This window comes from Prionailurus viverrinus, chromosome F2 (assembly GCF_022837055.1).
Source record: "Prionailurus viverrinus isolate Anna chromosome F2, UM_Priviv_1.0, whole genome shotgun sequence".
NCBI lineage: Eukaryota > Metazoa > Chordata > Mammalia > Carnivora > Felidae > Prionailurus > Prionailurus viverrinus.
The window spans coordinates 81,061,187-81,078,619 of record NC_062578.1 but is presented as its reverse complement, the minus strand read 5'-3'; the positions used below and the strand labels follow the sequence as shown (position 1 = coordinate 81,078,619).

General features: G+C 61.2%; 1 protein-coding gene and 1 long non-coding RNA gene across 13 annotated transcripts in view; one reads left to right on the top strand and one right to left on the bottom strand.

Annotated features, from left to right (window-relative positions):
- SLC45A4 (solute carrier family 45 member 4) overlaps window positions 1-17,433 on the top strand; it is an 80,440-nt gene that overhangs the window by 57,539 nt on the left and 5,468 nt on the right. For 10 of the 12 annotated variants that reach the window (XM_047842057.1, XM_047842060.1, XM_047842058.1 and 7 more), the window contains 3 exons: window positions 13,392-13,580; window positions 15,498-15,677; window positions 16,256-17,292. In XM_047842057.1, the coding sequence (XP_047698013.1) occupies window positions 13,392-13,580; window positions 15,498-15,677; window positions 16,256-17,292 (1,406 nt within the window). Of the gene's footprint in view, window positions 1-9,813; window positions 13,285-13,391; window positions 13,581-15,497; window positions 15,678-16,255; window positions 17,293-17,433 lie in introns of those variants that run through there. The other 2 variants (XR_007148514.1, XM_047842051.1) reach the window with 1 other exon arrangement.
- Window positions 4,878-9,821, bottom strand: LOC125156264 (uncharacterized). The gene is made up of 3 exons (XR_007148515.1): window positions 9,149-9,821; window positions 8,676-8,829; window positions 4,878-5,800 (listed from the first exon to the last, which is right to left on the bottom strand). It is a non-coding gene; the product is annotated as an uncharacterized LOC125156264 (long non-coding RNA).

Genomic DNA, 17,433 nt, shown 5'->3' with positions numbered 1-17,433 from the left:
GGCGCGCCCAGTGGCACAGGGGTGGGGGCTCACGGCAGAGTGAGTGATGTGAGCCGAGATCTGACCTCTGGGAGGCAGGGGTCAGATCACAGGAGACCTTAAGTGCCACTCCAAGGAGGTTATTTACAGAGAAACCTGGGCAGTTCCGCCTTTCTTCAGTGTTGAGCATATGAGCACTGGTAAGGCGGGAGGTTTTTAGAGGGCTTGTTTATTTTTGAAAGAGCGTGTGTGTGTGCGTGCACACTTGTGCGTGATCAGGGAGGGGCAGAGAGGAGGAGAGACGGAATCCCACGCAGGCTCAGTGTGGAGCTGGACATGGGGCTTGGACTCAACGAACTCTGAAATCATGACCGGAGCTGAAATCAAGAGCCGGACACTTAATTAACCAACCGAGCCACCCAGGCGCCCCATAGAAGTTTTAATAGTAGGCGACATACCATCGCCGTTTCCAGACTTGGCAGACTGGTTCTCAAAATTGTGGTGACTGTACACGGAGCGTATGCACACTCGGTCCAAGAGGACAGAAGAAGCGAAGCTCGCCGTTCCTGCAGAAAATGATGGTTGAACTTTACGGCGAAACCCAAAAAGAAGTTAAATCAGTTTTAACCAAACATTACAAACGTGTTGGCAACATAAGCCACCAGGCAACCCCACTCCCCGAGTGTGGGTTTGGGGTGACCTGTGGCACCCGTGTGCTCCTCAGGTGAGCACAGCTGAGTGTCTTCCTGATTGTCTCCAGAGGGGTGTTCAAGGCTGACTTCTCAAGGGAAGCACTGTAAATGTGCAGCATTTTCCTTAAACATGCATCAAAAAAAATATGAGAATCCCAGAGAGGCTTAAAAATTTTTTTTAAGTTTATTTATTTATTTTGAGGGAGAGAGAGAGAGCAGGGGAGGGGCAGAGAGAAAGGGGGAGAGAGAGAGAGAATCTGTCAGCACAGAGCCCCATGCGGGGTTTGAACTCCCGAACCGTGAGATCATGACCTGAGTTAAAGTCAGATGCTGAACCGACTGAGCCACCCAGGCGCCCCGGTTTGTCCCCCATTTAAATGAAGAATGGATATGGATGTATCTTCCAGCTTGTGAACTATTTTGGGGACATCACAGAAAGGTCAGTATGACGTTGAGAATCCGAAGTAACTTTGTTACAAGTGCTGCGTCTGCAACTCTGGACGGAGGTCGGTGGGTCACAGAATGGAAAACGGGGTGGAGAGACTGAAGATCCGAATTTCAGCTTGCGGTGACCAGGGCTGGACGAGGGCGGAGTCCGGCGGGGTCTCTCCGTGGTCGGTTCAGCTGACTCTGCCCGCCCCGTGGGCCTGCATTTCCCAGCCGGAGTCGGGGGCAGAGCAGGACGGGGGGGCTGGCGGAGGGGTGGGGGGTCCGGCATTTCTCACTTTTAGCCAAGTTACGTTCTACTTTAAGTTCCTCTTAGACTTACACCTGTGTACATTTTGCTGTCATTTTAAACCATGACTAAGGACAATTGCTGCCTGTTTTGGTGGTAGTTCTGACCCAGCAGCAGTTTTGTGCTGCGCCCCACGCTCTTCCTGTTCCGCGAGCCCCGGGGAGGCCCGGGCTCCGAACACTTCCCTGTTGTCACAGCAGGCCCCGGGCCCGTAGCTTGCTCATCAGTTACTAGCCGTCCCGGAGAGCCCCCGCCGGGGGAGCGGAAGGCCTTCGCTTCCCCATATTCTGTCCACACTTGCCAGGTTGTGACAGCCAAGCAGGATTTAACCGGGCCAAGCCGAATGTGCGGGCTGTGTAGACGCAGCCGCGTTGTGGGTTTGGGTGCTTTTTCTCTGTGCTGCTGTGACCCGACACTCAGGATTTATAGACGGGGCTCACGAGCATCTCCTGCGAGGCGGGGGTGGTGTCTGAGCAGAGTAGGGGCCCCGCTGCTGGTTTCCTTCCGACTGGTGTTGGCAGGTGCTCCCGCGGGGCGGGACCCCGGCCTCCGCAGGTCCTGAGAGCGGAGCCGGAGTGCGCGGGTCGCCTGTGTCTCTGGGCCCCGGCCTTTCGCCTTCACTGGAGGCGAGGCGGTGTGCACCCTCCTGTCCTTGCCAGAGGGCAGGCCGGCGCTTAGAGGACCGGCCCCCACACGGCAGCGCCCCGGGAAGCTAGCTGCTGGGAGGAGGCCTCCGAACCGAGCCGGGTGTGGGGAGCCGGACGAGCAGCGTCAGGAGGCCAGTCTGTCAAGGCCCTAGTCGTGGCCACGCGGAGGGGAGTTTTCTAGAGGCAAGCTGTCCCGTCTGTTCGGGACCTGGGCTCGTAGCTGGCGTGTTTTCCGACTGCTTTGGGAAGCCTTTCGTGGTGAACGGCAGGTATTGGTGGGGAGGCCAGGCCCCGTGGGACGCTGAGGGTGATAACAGGAGGCGGATGTCACGGTGGGGAGGGGCCTCACGCCAGAGCCTGCCTTCCTCACCGGGCCTCGCCTCACCTGCTACCTTTCAGTCCCCGGAGGTCCCGGACGAGGCTGGCTAGTGTGGGACGTGATGTGGCTCCGTGTTTTCCTTTGGTCCTTTTCTCCGGAGCAGGCTGGGCCGGCCCGCCTGAGGCTGAGTGCTGCTGGGGGGCCGGGCCCGGACCGCTGAGCCCACGCTGAGCCCACGGTGGCCGGGCCCCGCGCCTGCGAGCTCGATGTGCAGGCCTGCAGTCATTGGGTCTGTCCGTGGTGGGGGCTGTTCTCGTGACCTTGAGGGTGCTTCTCAGCCTCCAGTGAGCTGCAGTGTCTACTTCTTGGTTTTAAAAACTCCACTTGACAACATCTTGTTTCGACAGTCTGTGTTCGACTTGCACGCACAGCTGCCTTCATTCAGCCCTCAGGTGTCGCTGTCCCGTCCTCCAGGTGACCACAGTGAGGCTCCAGGAGCTACTGGAAACCCCTCCGTGTCCTCCTGGAGCCGGAGGTGCCTACCACAGTGCCTGGGTCCTCGTCGCTCATCTGTTGCCCGCACAGGGGCATGTGGTCGCCCTGTTACCATTTTTCGGGCCAATTTCTTCCAGGAATTAAGGAAAACGTCAGTGTCCCCATGGCCTAGGCATGAAAGTTTTTAGGTGTCTGGTCTCACAGAAAGAGGCCAGGGAGCCCGGTGGGGGGCCGCTGTGGTCCGTGGTGGAGCTTCTGAGAACATGCTCGGGGTGGGGGGAGGGGAGTGGTTCCCAGAAGAGGGGGGCTTGGCTTCGGCTCTGCCCCTCCAGCCCCCCGCCCGGCCTTCCTCTGGGAACTGGGCCCACACTGGGCCCCCGAGCTGCCCTCAGCCGTGTTTGTCTGTGACTCGAGGTGCATCCCGTGGGTACATGGGGCTGCCAGGTCAGTGGCGGGTGTCTTCCAGGTGCCCGACTGTCTTCCCACGGGCCTTCCAGACAAAGGGCTGGGTGCTCCCGGGGTGACCCACGTTCCCTTGCAGCACCTGAGGCACACGGGAGCTTCCTGTTCCAGAAATGGTCCCCTCCCAGGGAGGGTGATTTCAAGGAGTAGGTTTAGGACTCACACTGTGTGCAGGGCCGGCCGGCTGGCCGGCACCCATATGTCCCGTTTCCTGAGAGCAAGTGGACTCCCAGAGAACTTGAGCTCTCGAGGTGTCCTCCCAGCATCTTAAACTCCCTGCCCCGCTGAAAGCTTGACAGGGCTGCAGGGACACGAGAGGGACGCTCGTGTTTGGAGCGGCCCCGTGCCAGGTACTGAGCTATGCACTCTGTCTTCCTGTTGAATCTTCAGACGTCCCACCTCTGTCCATATGTCTAGGTTACATGGGGGACAGGGTGTTCAAGGCCGGGTGCTCCCAGAGCCTCGGGCTGCAGAGCCCACATGTCCCTCTGGAGCTCAGCGGAGCCTGCCCCGTCTCCCGTGAAGAATCTTGATCCTCCTTCCAGGCCTGGGACGTCTCGGTGGGTGGCCGTTGGCTTCTGGAAGCCACGTAGCTGTGAGAGGTGGCCGCAACTTGCAGCTGACCTGACCCGGGAGCTCGGGCAGGGCTGTGGGGTACGCCGTGCGTCTTGTGCACTGCAGGAAGCTTCTGGAGTCTTAGGCCAAGTGCGTTGTGGTTTCTTGTAAAACTCAGGTGACCTGGCTGTGCCATCATGAAGAGGCTTCTGCATTATGTTTTCTAGAGCCATGAGGTGGCGGTTGTGTCAGTAGGAGGTGCTCCCGAGGGGTTCCGGGCAGTGGGAGGCTTGCGCCCCTAACTTTCCAGAGGTTCAGTGTCCCACCAAGCACATCCAGCCAGGCTGATGAGTCTCATCCTTGTTTGAAATAGGACCAGCGCCCCCCACGCGGAGGTGTCGGGAGCCCCTGGTGTGGGGCTGGGTTGGGGGGTGGGGCAGGCTGTGCACATTTATTCCCTGGAAGCAGCCAGCTTCAGGGCCAGCACAGGGGCTGGAGAGTGCTTGTTTTACCAGAAGAAAGATCATTCAGAAAGTGCTGGAATTTAGTGGAGCCCTGGGTAAGTTTGAAGGACACAATTTCTGAAGTCCTGCCTTCGTCCAAAGTAGCTTGTTCTGGGGGCGCCCGAGTGGCTCAGTCGGTTAAGCGTCCGACTTCGGCTCAGGTCATGATCTCATGGTTCGTGGGTTCGAGTCCCGCATTGGGCTCTGTGGTGACAGCTCGGAACCTGGAGCCTGCTTTGGATTCTGTGTCTCCCTCTCTCTCTGCACCCCCCCCCCCCCCCCCCCCCGCCGCTCATGCTCTGTCTCTCTCTCTCTAAAATAAATAAACATTAAGAAAAAAATTTAAACAAACAAAGTAACTTGTTCTGATGTGGCACAGTGAGCCCCAGAGAGCCTCCTGGGCAACCCTCTAACTTTCTTTATAATCGACCCACAGGAAACCCCTGATGAACGAACTGACCACTTTCCCCTCTGTCCCTGATCTTGAGGGGACCCTTGCCCCCCCCCCCCCCCCCCCCGCAGCCCACCCAGGTTGGGGACTGCACTTCTGGGTGTCTGAGCCTGCTCTTTAACCGGTGAGGAAGGATAACATGGGGGGGAACATAGCCTAGGTGCTGGGGAGCCTCTGACGGCAGGCCCGGCTGGAGTCGAGCTTCTGGACCTCTGGGAAGGGCTGTGCTTGCACAAGCAGGCGGCACTCAAAGCCTGTTCCTCCCCACCTAAAACCGCCAATTGCTGTTCCGGGTGGAGGTCCTAGGAGAAGCACTGAGCTTCCTCCCCTTTCTTTTTCGTCCCTCTCCCTACCTTCCCGTGGCTCTGGGATTCTAGAACATTCCGGGCAGCTGGAGGAGTGTCTGCTCCCCTCTGCCCAGTGTAGACTCTCCCTGTGCAGGGGACCCTTTCCTCCCTCGGGCCTGCGCTCCAGAGCTGGTGGCCTCCGCCCTGGGCTGCAGACCCGCTGCCTGTCTCTGGGGGTGCCCGGGGCCCTCAGCGGGGTTCCCCACAGGGCTTGCCGACTTCCATTCATCCGAGGTCACTCGGGGTTGGTGGGCATTTCCCACAGAGCGCGCGTTCTCACGAGCTAAACGTTATCGTGAAATTCTTGTCTGAGAACACAAACATATCTTGATGTGGGAGGCTTTGTCTATTGAAAGAAAGAACGCACCTTCCCATTCCCGGTTCAGATCTTTTGTTAAACATTTATAGGCAACTTTCCCATTCCCCTGACTGCCCTCCCCCCACAAGTACCAGCTTATCAAAAAAGACGTCGCGTTGAATGGGAGCCGCCGCGCGTGACCAGCGTGGTCGCCGTTGCCCGTGACCTCACACGGCCCTCCGCCGATGCTGACACACCGAGCATTTCCTGTGAACGGGGAGCCTTCCTGGTCCCACCATTGTTGTTCAACTCTTGCCTGGGAGAAAACAAAAATTATTTACTACGGGCGGTATGGTGTTTGTTTAGAGCTGTGCTGGGAAATGCGCCGTTGGAGGCGTCCCAGCGGCGGCCGTGGCCGTGCGGAGACCCGGCTCGCTCGCTCGTGGGGCCCCCCCGGGGGACGTGATGGGAAATGTTTATTCTCGCCCACGTGCTTGACAAAGAAAGCCGGTGCCCAGCTCCGAGGCCCCCCGCCCCAGCCGTTCCCCTGACCACGGCCGCTCAGCTTGGGGGCACCGGGGGTTTCCTGCCGGGCCACCCTTGCTCTGCGGCCTGGAGTTCACTTTGGGAGACCTGGGGAGGGCGAAACTGAGGGGACACGGCCACCGGTCCTGTTTGCTCCTCCTGGGCTTTCCTGCCTTCCTTGGCCTCTGCTTCGCGACCCCCTCTGGGGGCGGTTTTCTCGATGGGAGGACACTTTGGGGGGTCCAACTGGAGAGGACAGATGGGGCAGGTCTCCTCTGAGGATATGTGACAGGGCAGGATCCAGCCCAGACTTCCCACCCCGAGTGTTCAGATCAGGAGAAGCCAGCAGAGCCTTCTGAGCAGAGAGCTGCAGCTGGGGTGTGTTTGGAGGAGACGGCCCTGGACGCAGGGCAGGGGGCGAGATGAGTTAGCGGGGGGTTCGAGAGGAGGTGGAAGGCCTGACCGAGGGCTGGGGGTCGGCAGCACAGGAGCAGCGGCGGACCTGTGCTCAAGGGGTGGGACCTCCAGGCGGGCAGGGATTTTGGGGGGGGGGGTCACCCCCTGGTGAGGAGGGTCCAGCCAGAGTGAGGGGCACCGGGCTGGGTGGTGCTTGGGGTGTGGGGTGGGGCCGCATCCAGCCCGCGGTTTTGGTGCCTGCTGAATGCCAGGCATGTGGCCGGCACTCTGCCTTCCTGGGGCTTCGGCTGAGTCGAGCTCATGAGGACCGGCTCAGTTGGCGTGTAGGCGACCCTGGCGTCCTCCCAGAGGGCAGATCTGGGAGGGCTGCGGGGGTAGGGCCAGACCGCGGCAGGTGGAGGGGTGGACGCGGGGACCGGCACCCTCGCGAGAGGATGCCCCCTCAGCCTGCCACAGCATCGCATCTCGCGGCGGCGAGAGAGGGGCCGGGCGGTTCGCCCCCCTGCCCACAGCCCAGAGCCCTCTGCTCGCTCGATGTCGGCCGGCACTCTGCGTGACTGGGACACGGGTTTGGGGTGAGCGGCCGACCGGCGCCCGGCTCGACCGGTGTCCTCGTGTTTCTAAGATTTGGGTTTGAATCGCAGAACTGTTCGGTTTCAGTCACGTGCCTGTTTTCAGAAAGGACTGACGACTTCCCAGAGCTCGTCTCTGACGCCTGCCCCCGCAGCCGCCACGCTCTTGTGCCGGCGTCACAGGGCGGGGGGCCACCTGGGCATCTGCGGGGGGCGCCCCGGTGTTCCTGCCCGGAAGGCCGCGGACAGCGCCGGGAACAGCTCACCGGAGGGGCGCCGTGGGGCGGGCGGAGGCGCAGGGACGACTTCGGAGCAGTGTCGTCCACGCCGCGAGTGCCTCACTGACCGGCTGGGGCGAGTGCGCTGGCCGCGCTCCCACTGCGCGGTCTCCCCGCTCCCCGCGCGCTGGCACGTACCCGGCCTCGCACAGCCCACGCGGCTGCCAGGGCGCCCGAACGCACCTGCCGCCTCCCAGCTCATCAGCCCACCAGCCCAGCGTGGACCACGGAGGGACCGTGCTGCCTGGAGCGCGAGCTGCTGCGTGAGCACGCCTGAGGGTCTTCTGGGCGTCCCCGTCTGCGGCAGCGCTGGGCTCCCGCCTGTGCCGTCGGCCCCGCCGCGAGAGGGCAAGAGGCCTTGTTTTCCAGAGGGTGCCTTCGGTGGCGTGGCTTCCCGTCACCTGGACGGCCAGCGTCTCAACCCGTGTCAATGGCGTGTAGCCTGTGCTGGGCAGGCACACAGGCTTTGCGCCAGCCGGACCCCGCTGTGTCTCACACTCGCTGGCCTTGAGGACTTCTCTCAGGACGCGGTCCTGGCCTCCCGTCAGCCAGGGGCGGGGGCGGTGGGTTAGCCGACAGTGGGTTGGGGCCGGGGCCGGGGCGAGTCTTCCCCGGGGCCTGCTGCACCAGGTGGGGGGGGGGGGGTCTGTCCTCGGCAACCGGTCCTTAGAGGCTCCTGTCTGACACGGGGCCTCGCCAGGATGCTTACGGGTGTTTGTGTGAGTTCAGGAGGAATTATGCACAAACAGTTCTCTGTGGCCTCTCAGTGCCAGGTCACGGCCGTAGGAATGACTGACCGCGGCCAGAAGGAAGTGCTGGGCCACTGCTTATGTCTCTCCAGCTGAGGCCGAGTCTTTAAGGAACTTTCTTCCCTGGAGCTTCCTCTCTGCCTGTTAGCATGGTGGCCGTGGGTCCTGGAGCTGGTGCCCGTGCTGCATGCAGTGAGGCTGGCGTCAGAGGCCCGTTGGTGGGGGCGCACACCCATCCACAGTCCCTGGGCGGCCGCATCTTGGGGTCCAGAGGGTGGTATGTTTGTCAACACCCGTGTGCCGGAGCTCTGCTCTTGTCCTCCGTGTACCCCTTTATTCCGCCCTCGTCATCTCAACCTTAGCTTCCTGCCCCGAGGGCCCCCCACACCTCCCCACCCTGCAGGTGCAGCCGGCACACCGTGCCAACCTCTCTGGCCGCCTGTGAGGATAAATGAGATGGGACTGTGCCCCGTGAATCGTATCACAAGATTGTCTTCTTCAGTGGGACATCGAGAAGCTGGAAAACGGGGTGGCCTGGTGAACTCAGGACATTGGGAGCCGTCCCCTCCACCAGTTAGCTGCCAGTCTCCCACCTGGACTGTCTGGGTTCTGCTGGTGGCAGTAGCCGACCCTGCCCACCCGTCACTCACCACGTGAGCCGTGGGTCCCCCGCCTTCCTGCCGTTAGCCAGCAGGGCACAGAGCACTCCTGGTCCCCGTCTTGGCCGAGCTCGCCGCGCGTTGAAGCAGGCCGGGAGACGTGGGGCTGAGTTCTGGTAAAGGCAGTGCTGTTGGCCTCAAGGAGCTGTGAAAGAGTCAGTTGAAACAATATTTAAAGTAAATATTGTTAAATCCGTTTAGTATATGAAATATTATTTGAAGTTAAATATAATTATTTATTTTGAGAAACCGAGCAGAAGATACGGCACGGTGGCTCCTATTGGAATAGCTTTGCCGCCGTTAACAAATTCTGGAAGAACGTAAAAGCGGCTCGATGAAGCCACTGGAGAATGCCAGAAACCAGAAGGGAACGGCGTTAGGTGATTTCCCATCGTTTTTACGGCCTTCAGCCTGCAGATGGGCCTTGTTCGGTGCCACACGGGGCAGCTAAGAACGCTCGATACCTGCACTTTTCCTGCAAGACCCAGGGACAGCGTTCAGGCCAGAGTTGGAGCCAGGGGAACCCCAAACCCTGTGTCCTCTCTTCTCACGTGTGTGCTGATGCTTGAAACGTGCAGCCGTGGGCTGGACTTCAAGCAGCTCGGCCGAGGCTGAAAGAACGGAACAGAGATTTCTGCCGGCTCCTGCTTCAGGAGGGTTTTGCGTCTGAGTCCGGCCAGTTAGCTGTCTGTTGAAATAAAGGTATCGATACCCAGAAAGAAGAATGTAGCAGAGTGTAGAGTCTCTCTACACCTGGTCATTCACAGCATCTACAGCTCAGTATTCTCGGGGGATGAAACTGTGACCCTCGGTCACGAGGCCGCAGTGGAGACCGACCCCAAGATTGGGCCCCGGTGTTGGAAGCCTCAGCCGGGCGCAGGAAGTGTGCTCGAGGACACAGGAAGACACGCTCCTGTGGGAGTGGGAAAGCTCCAGAGAGAAGCAGGAACTGTTAAAGAAGAACCAGATGGAAATTCTAGAACTGAAAAATGCAGCATCTGGGAAAATTAAGAGGCGACTGGGGACGCCAGAAGGAAGACGCAGCACAGGATGAGCCAGTTGACAAATGGCTGACAATGAAGAACAGAGAGGACGAGATCAGGAACAGAAACCAGCAGAGCCTCGGGAAGCAGCGGGTCTGACCGACACGTGACTGGAGTCCCAGAAGAGAGGAGCCTGGATGGGGCACACAGTGTGGAGAAATGACTGAAGATTTCCCAGATTTGGTGAAAGGTTTCAATGTCCGGATTCTCGGAGCTCCGTGAACTGCAGGCAGAAGTAAAAAGGAAAGCTCGCTTAGGCTCATGGTAGTCAAGGTGCTAAAAACCAACAAAAAAGAGAGTATCTTGAAAGCGCCCGGAGGAAGAGAGGACCCATTCCGTATATACGGTCACACGAGATGTGCCGGCCTTCTCTGCAGAAACTGTGATCTCTTCAGAGTTCGGGGGGGGGGCGGGGCAGTTAACCCAGAATTCTTTATCCGGCCAAAATACCCTTTGAGAATAGAAGTGGAATAAAGAGGTTTTAGTTACAATAGCAGAACATTTGTCATCAACAGATTTCTGTAAAATGCTGAATCACCCAAGGATGGTCCTTCAGACGGAACGGAAGTGGCACCGTGTGAATACTCAGGTCTTCGGGAAGGAAGGGAAAAGACTAGAAATGATTGAATGGGAGGTAAAAATAGGAATTTTCCTTTTCATTCCCTTGAAATACGCAGGACGGCCGGAAGCAAAAACCACAGCACAGATGGGGGTTTACGCTGTCTGGAGAGGTGATGCGTGTGCCGCCTGTAGCGTGAAGGGACTCGGGGGCAACCACACGCGGACGTTTGCAATGTTCTTGCTGTTGTGCTGCGCTGACACCCCCAGACTGAGAAACCAGTGTGCCATGAACTCTGCAGAGCGGCTGCTTACGAAATGATGCTGAAAAGCCAGCATATAAATTAAAACGGAGTGCAGCAAAACAGCATTCAGTCCGCTTAGCCAAAAGTGGGCAGGAAGGAGGGGGCCGACAGAAAGCAAGTAGTAATGTGGCCGCTGTGGTGCCAGCCGTGTAAGGAGTCACGCTACATGTACGTGGACAAAACACTGCAGTGAGAAGGGATCAGCAGAACGGTTGAAGAGCCACTGATGTGGACCGTCTGAGAGCAGCACCCTTTTCTTTTTTCATGTTTGTTTCTTTTTGAGAGAGAGCACGAGCAGGGGAGGGGCAGAGAGAGGGGGACAGAGGAGCTGAAGCAGTCTCTGTGCTGAGAACAGCGAGCCCGGTGCCCGGTTCGAACTCGCGAACCGTGAGATCATGACCTGAGCTGAAGTGGGACACGTAACTAACTGAGCCCCCCCCCCTCCCCCGGCGCCCCAAGAGCAGCACTCTTAAAATAGGACACGGTGGGTTGAAAACGGGCGGGTCAAGATCTGTTGTGCCAGCAGGGAGCCCGAGTCGGCAGGGGTGAGCCTAGCAACAGCAGGTAGAGGAGACCTCAGGAGGAGCGTGATGGAGGGCTTGTGGCCGAGGGGTCGCGCCGCACGAGTGCTCGGGCGAAGTACTTTTCATCTCACTGGAGAGCGAGGGCTTGTTGGGGCCCGGGGTCTTGGAAGGATCTGGTATCCTGGGGCAGGTGCAGGCCTGGCAGGTGAGGGCCCTCCGGGGACGGCCTGCCGCCCAGGACTGGACGGGGGGGTGGGGTCATGGGCTGGCCCAGGGATGGGTTAACAGAGGGCCGGTGGTTGGGGTTGGCTGGCCGGCCCCACGCGTGCATCTCAGGATGTGGTGCAGTACGACAAGCCGGAGCCCCTCTCTGCGTCCCCTGCCACGCAGGGACAGGTCAGCCAGTCACCACTCTCAGGAAAGTACACCGTACAGGTGGCTCAGCAGCTGGGGAGATAGAGCAGCAGTGGCGTGCCCGGCTGGGTGGGGAGGCCTCTAGGGGGTGCCCCCCTCGGAGCTGCAACAGGAACCAGGCGGGGGTAGGGGGGAGACTGCAGGAGGTGTGAAGAGACCACACTCCCATGTGCCTGGAGCAGCGGGGCCAGGCCGCGGGAGGGAGGCCAGGAGTGGCAGGTGGCCTGGTGTGCGCGTGAGTGGATTCTGCAAGGGGCCGCGTGCCTCCAGGCCAGTCGGTGTGGGTGAAGTTGTGCCGTTTTAAAAGCCACCTTCGGAGTCCGTGAACCCTGGGGTGAGAATGCTTTCCGCTCTTTGTGAAAAGCTGGCTGTGTCGTCCACGCGGAGCGGTTTGGTCGGCGGTCCTTTCCGGCGATCGCATTGCTGGACAACGTGCTCCTGCACGTGGGCACTGGGGGCCGGCCTGGGCGGCTGTCACTGTCCCCTCTGCCCGCCTGTGGTGCAGAGGGGCGAGGCCCCAGGCCTGCCGAGAGACCGTAGCGCTCATAGCTTCTCGTTCCCTGGAGCAGCAGCACGCTGTCTCTGCTCACTTGGAACACGAGCACGATTCACCACCCTTCCTAACGTTCTCTGCGGCGTAGAGGTCAAAGCAGACACCTCGCATCGTGGACTGCGTGCGGGCACGTGGGTGACGATGCGGGCGGTGTTTCGCCTTGCCACACAAGTTTAGCTCTAATGCGCCCTGGTACCCCGTTTCCCGGCGCCCGCGGTGGTTCGGGGCACTGGCCAAGGGGTTGCTGGCGTGCCCAAGCACCTTTCATTTTCTAAGTAAACTTTTCATTGAAGTAGGACACGGAGAGGTGCGTGACGGAAGTCTCCAGCGGGGTGACCTTTAACCAGCGAGCCCCATCCAGATCAAGAACAGAACAGGCCGAACTTCCCAGGGGTGACCGCCACCCTGGCTTCTGCCAGTAGAGACTCCGTGTAAATGGAACCCACTCCTGTGTGTGCTCCTGCGGCTGGCGTGTGCGGGGCCCGGCTCGTGCACCGCTGCATTGCGCAACCCAGCTGCTATGCGGGCTCTGCCGCACGAGCGTGCCTTTCCACTGGCAGTGGCGTTGGGTCTGTGCGATAGCGATAGCGGAGGCGGGGGCCTCCTCCTTTGTCCCTTTGGGGCCAGGGCAGATTACCTAGCCACTGCCCCCTCCTGGAAAATGGGCACGAGAGTCCCTGCCTCCCTGGGCAGCGAGGAGGATCAGATGAGAGGGAGTACCAGGGGCCAGAAAGAGCACCTTCGCTCCAGCTAAACACGTACCGATGCTCCCCCTCTCGTTGGCTCCTCGGTGGCTGCGCAGAAGCCCACCGCTGGGGTCGTGTAGCACGCTAGTGGCTGTGTGGCCCCTCAGGGCGACTCTGGGGATCGTTTTCGGCCCGTGCGGCCCGGAAGGACAGCAGGGTGGGTCCTCGCTACTCTGGGGCCGTGTTCCCTGCGTGCCTCGGTTCTGGGCTGACGGGGACACTGTGTGCGGTGCCTGTGAGGTGGCGCTGAGTAGCGCGGGTGGCGTGAGAGGGCCTGGCCCCGCGCTGGCGCCCGGGGGTGCCTGTTCTCCACGTGTGCACGGCCGGTCCCAGCTCTGCTTGTTACACTCTGCAGCAGCGGGTCCCGGGGCGTCTGCTCCAAGGCCCCGGGTGCTGGCCTCTGGCCACCTGGTGCTTCCCCGTTGGGATTCAGTCTTCAGAGCTGCCTGCTTCGGAGGTGGGCACTTCGACCCTGAGGGGTCTCTACCAGGCCGGGGCCTGCGTGTGTGCGTGCGCCCGGTGCCCGGGGTGCACCTGTCACAGCCCGCCGCGTGTCTGCCGCAGGCCTTCCGGAGCAGTACTACAGCCTCACCTGGTTCCTGAGCCCCGTCCTCGGCCTCTTCTTCACGCCCATCATCGGCTCCGCCAGCGACCGCTGCACCCTGAGCTGGGGCCGCCGGCGGCCTTTCATCCTGGTCCTGTGCATCGGCGTGCTCTTGGGCGTGGCGCTCTTCCTGAACGGCTCTGCCATCGGTAAGTGCCCCTCCGCCACGCCACGCGCCCTACTGTGTGCACTCGCGTCCTGGCTGCGCGTGGCTTTCTGCTCCACAGAACACGCGTGGCGCCGAGACCGGCCGTCTGCGGGCTGCCCGGGCCCCGCCCCCGCCCCCGCCCCCGGGCACACTTGGCCCCGCTCGAGGAGCCGGGCCCCACGCAGCAAAGCCGTGGGAACCTGTTCACAGGGAAGCATTTCCTGTTGTGAGCCAGCGGTTTAATGCCTATCTGACACCACGTCCTGTTTCCAGCATCATCTCAGAAATTCTCGCTTTGTTTTCTCCTTTTCTCAGACTTGGCATTGAAAATGTCCAGACCCAGTTCGCTGCTTGTTTTTCTGCTTCGGGTACTCGTGTTTTGTTCTGCCTTTTTTGTTGTCGTTTTGCTTTTAATTAAAGCAGCTGTATGTGGGAAAATAGTTGTTGCCCTGAGGGAGTCCGTCAAAACTGTTAAAAACAAAAACCTTGTTTTCTGGCAATGACTTTTGAAGACGGAGGCTTCATCTGGGTCTGACGTACGCGAGCTTGGCCCAGGTCTGCAGAAGGAAGTCAGCGATGTGGGAACACCCAGAACACCTTTTGGGGCAGCGAGAGGCACACCCAGTTACTCAGAGGCCTGTGTGGGGACAGGCTGGGGCCGAGGAAGGACCACCGCACCGGGCAGCACACGCTTCCCCGAGCTGCACCCAGCCACCTCGTGCGGGGCGGCCTCCTCCGGCCGCGACGTCTTAGGGCCCCAAGGCCGGGGGTGCTGCTTTGCCGTCAGCTGTGGGCCCGGGGCCGCGGGCTCTCTCGGGCTGTCCCCTTCAGCCTGCAGATCGCGTGTCCCTTCGCCACTTTCACCCAGAGAGAAAGTCGTGTCTTTCTCCGAGGCCGTGTCTGTGGGGCGTTCTCGCGGGAACGTGGCGGTGCAGAGACTCGGGAGTCCGGCCCCTCGCCTGCTGCCCTGTCACTTGCCGTGCTCACGCTCTCCCGGGCATCCTCCCTGGGCCTCCTGTGTGCAGTGGGCTTGCTTGTGGCTGCAGCTAGTATGTTCCCAGGTCCCAGGTCGTGTGCCTCTCCCCCGCCCCCCGCCAACCTCTACATCCTCGGGTACAGGGTGCCAGCCAGTCTTGGGGTTCAGGGCAGACTCCCCCGAGGCAGGTGCGACGCAGTGTGTGGATGTAGCTTCCTTTGGCCGCTTCCAGCCTCTGCTTAGGGAAAGGTTGTGCCAGAAGTGAGGTCACGTGCGTTGCTCCTCAGAGCCGCGCCCAGGCCGCCCGAGAATGCGCTTGGAGCTCCCGGGGGAGGTGACGAGTGCTTCACGACTTCCGTCACCGGCACGCAGGACCGTTAGCCCGTGTTTCTGCTCGGGTTCCTTGGGTGCAGTCTGACTTACTAAACAAGATCCGCGTTGGCCTTCGAGGCTTAATGTTCCTTAAAGCAAATTGGAAAGTAACCGCGACAGGCTCAAGCCATCCTCCTTTGGGAGGCGCGAAACCACAGTGCGCGCTTGAGGGGGCGCGTGTGGACGCCGGGGAGGCCACTCACGCGCTCAGGATGCGCGGAAGGCGCGCCCCCGCGGCGTGCGCACGTGGGTGTGTGACTGTGTCACACGGACGCTGCGCCAGGGCTCTCAGACGTGGCCCTCCTTCGCCAGGGCCGTTTTCCTCGTAGCCACAAAACGTGGGCGGAAGTCGGCTCTCTCAGGTTCGCCGGACAGCCCGTGCGATGGGGGAGGACAAAACGACCCAGCAGATAGCAGAAATGGACAAAACAAAGCCCATCTTCTGTCCTGAAAGTCCGTGCCAAGGAGCACACCCGTTTCTGGCCAGGCGACAGTGTCCTCTGTCTCCTCTTGGAGGCGACTGTCTGCTCCGAGGGGCTGAGATCTGCCTGCTCCCATGTGTTCGGTCAGGTCTGTCCCTCGGCGATGTCCCCAGCCGGCAGCCCATTGGCATCGTCCTCACCGTGCTGGGGGTGGTCATCCTGGATTTCAGCGCCGATGCGACCGAGGGCCCCATCCGTGCCTACCTGCTGGATGTGGTGGACAGTGAGGAGCAGGACATGGCCCTCAACATCCACGCCTTCTCTGCCGGTGAGAGCGCCCCCCACCCCTAGCCCTGGCCCTCACCCTCCCAGACCTCACCCAGTGGGGGTTGGCTGGGGGAGGCTGTTCCCAAGGCCCTCCTCCGCATATCGGGGGGGGGGGGGACTCGATGGCCTGCCACGGCTTTACCTAGCCGCTGGTGGGCGAGGTGGCGGGCAGGCCGGTGCTAGTCTCTCCCTGCGTTTGGGTACCGTTCGTATCCGTTGGGAACGGCAGCTTCCTGAGCTTAAGGGGTGTCAGTCAGTGCCGCCCGGAGTTGTGGGCAACCATCGGCTTCCTATCCTGGTGGATACCTGCTTCTGGTTCCTTAGGCAGGAGTCTCTTAGGTCAAAACGCCAGACTTAAGGTCAGCTGTAGTTTCTTGTCTTGTTTTTCCTCCCATTTTCTCACTTTCCAGCCCCCAAACTTGTGCTGACCCAGAACATAGCTATGAGTGGCGCCCTTGGCCTGTGATTAAGGGTGAAAGACCTTCTAGATCTTTCCTAGCCTCTCCTCTTCTTTCGGGAGGCGGTGCCAAGGCACCTTACACCGCTCACGGGCTTCCTCTGTCTCTCTCGCCTGCTCAGGCCTCGGCGGGGCCATCGGCTATGTGCTGGGGGGGCTGGACTGGACCCAGACCTTCTTGGGCGACTGGTTCCGGACGCAGAACCAGGTGCTTTTCTTCTTCGCGGCCATCATCTTTGTGGTGTCGGTGGCCCTGCACCTGTTCAGCATCGAGGAAGAGCAGTACAGCCCCCCGCAAGAGCGGGGTGGGGAGGCGGCCGGCACCCTGCCCCCCGCCGCCCGCGTGAATGTTCTGGATGGAGGCGTCGCCTTGTTCCCGGAGGAGGTGCAGTCCGAGCACGAGCTCTCCCTGGACTTCCTGGGTGTGGACATGGTGCGGAGCAAGAGCGACTCTGTGTTGCACGTGCCGGACGCTGCCCTGGACCTGGAACCCGAGCTGCCCTTCCTGCCCGACATCGAGCCCTCCATCTTCCACGACGGCTCCTACCCCAGCACCCCCCGCAGCAGCAGCCAGGAGCTTCCCTGGACCAGGCCGTACCGCCTGGCCTCCGTGCTCAGGGAAACCGCAAAGGAGGACGCGACGCTGCTCGATAATCACTTGAACGAAGCCAAAGTCCCCAACGGGAGTGGCTCTCCCCCGAAGGACAGCCTCGGGGGCTACACCAGGGTGGCCCCGAAACCCACGGCCGCGTCCGGCTCCATGAGGCGGCGGAGGCACATGTTCCACCGGCAGGCCTCCAGCACCTTCTCCTACTACGGCAAGATCGGCTCCAACTGCTACCGCTACCGACGGGCCAACGCCGTGGTCCTCATCAAGCCCTCGCGCAGCATGAGCGACCTGTACGACCTGCAGAAGCAGCAGCGGCAGCGGTGCCGGCACCGGAACCAGAGCGGGGCCACCACCTCCAGCGGGGACACGGAGAGCGAGGAGGGGGAGGGCGAGACCACCGTGCGGCTGCTCTGGCTGTCCATGCTCAAGATGCCCAAGGAGCTGACGCGGCTGTGCCTCTGCCACCTGCTCACCTGGTTCTCCGTCATCGCCGAGGCCGTCTTCTACACCGACTTCATGGGCCAGGTCATCTTCGAAGGGGACCCCAAGGTGAGTGCCCGGGGCCCCGCTTTGGGGCTGGGAGGGACGGCGACGCGGGGGCAGCCGGCAGTGCCGACGGCCCGGCGCACCGCGTCGGGGAGGCTGCGTCCGCTGCCCGCTCCCCCTTGGTGCCCCGGCGCCCTTGCGGCC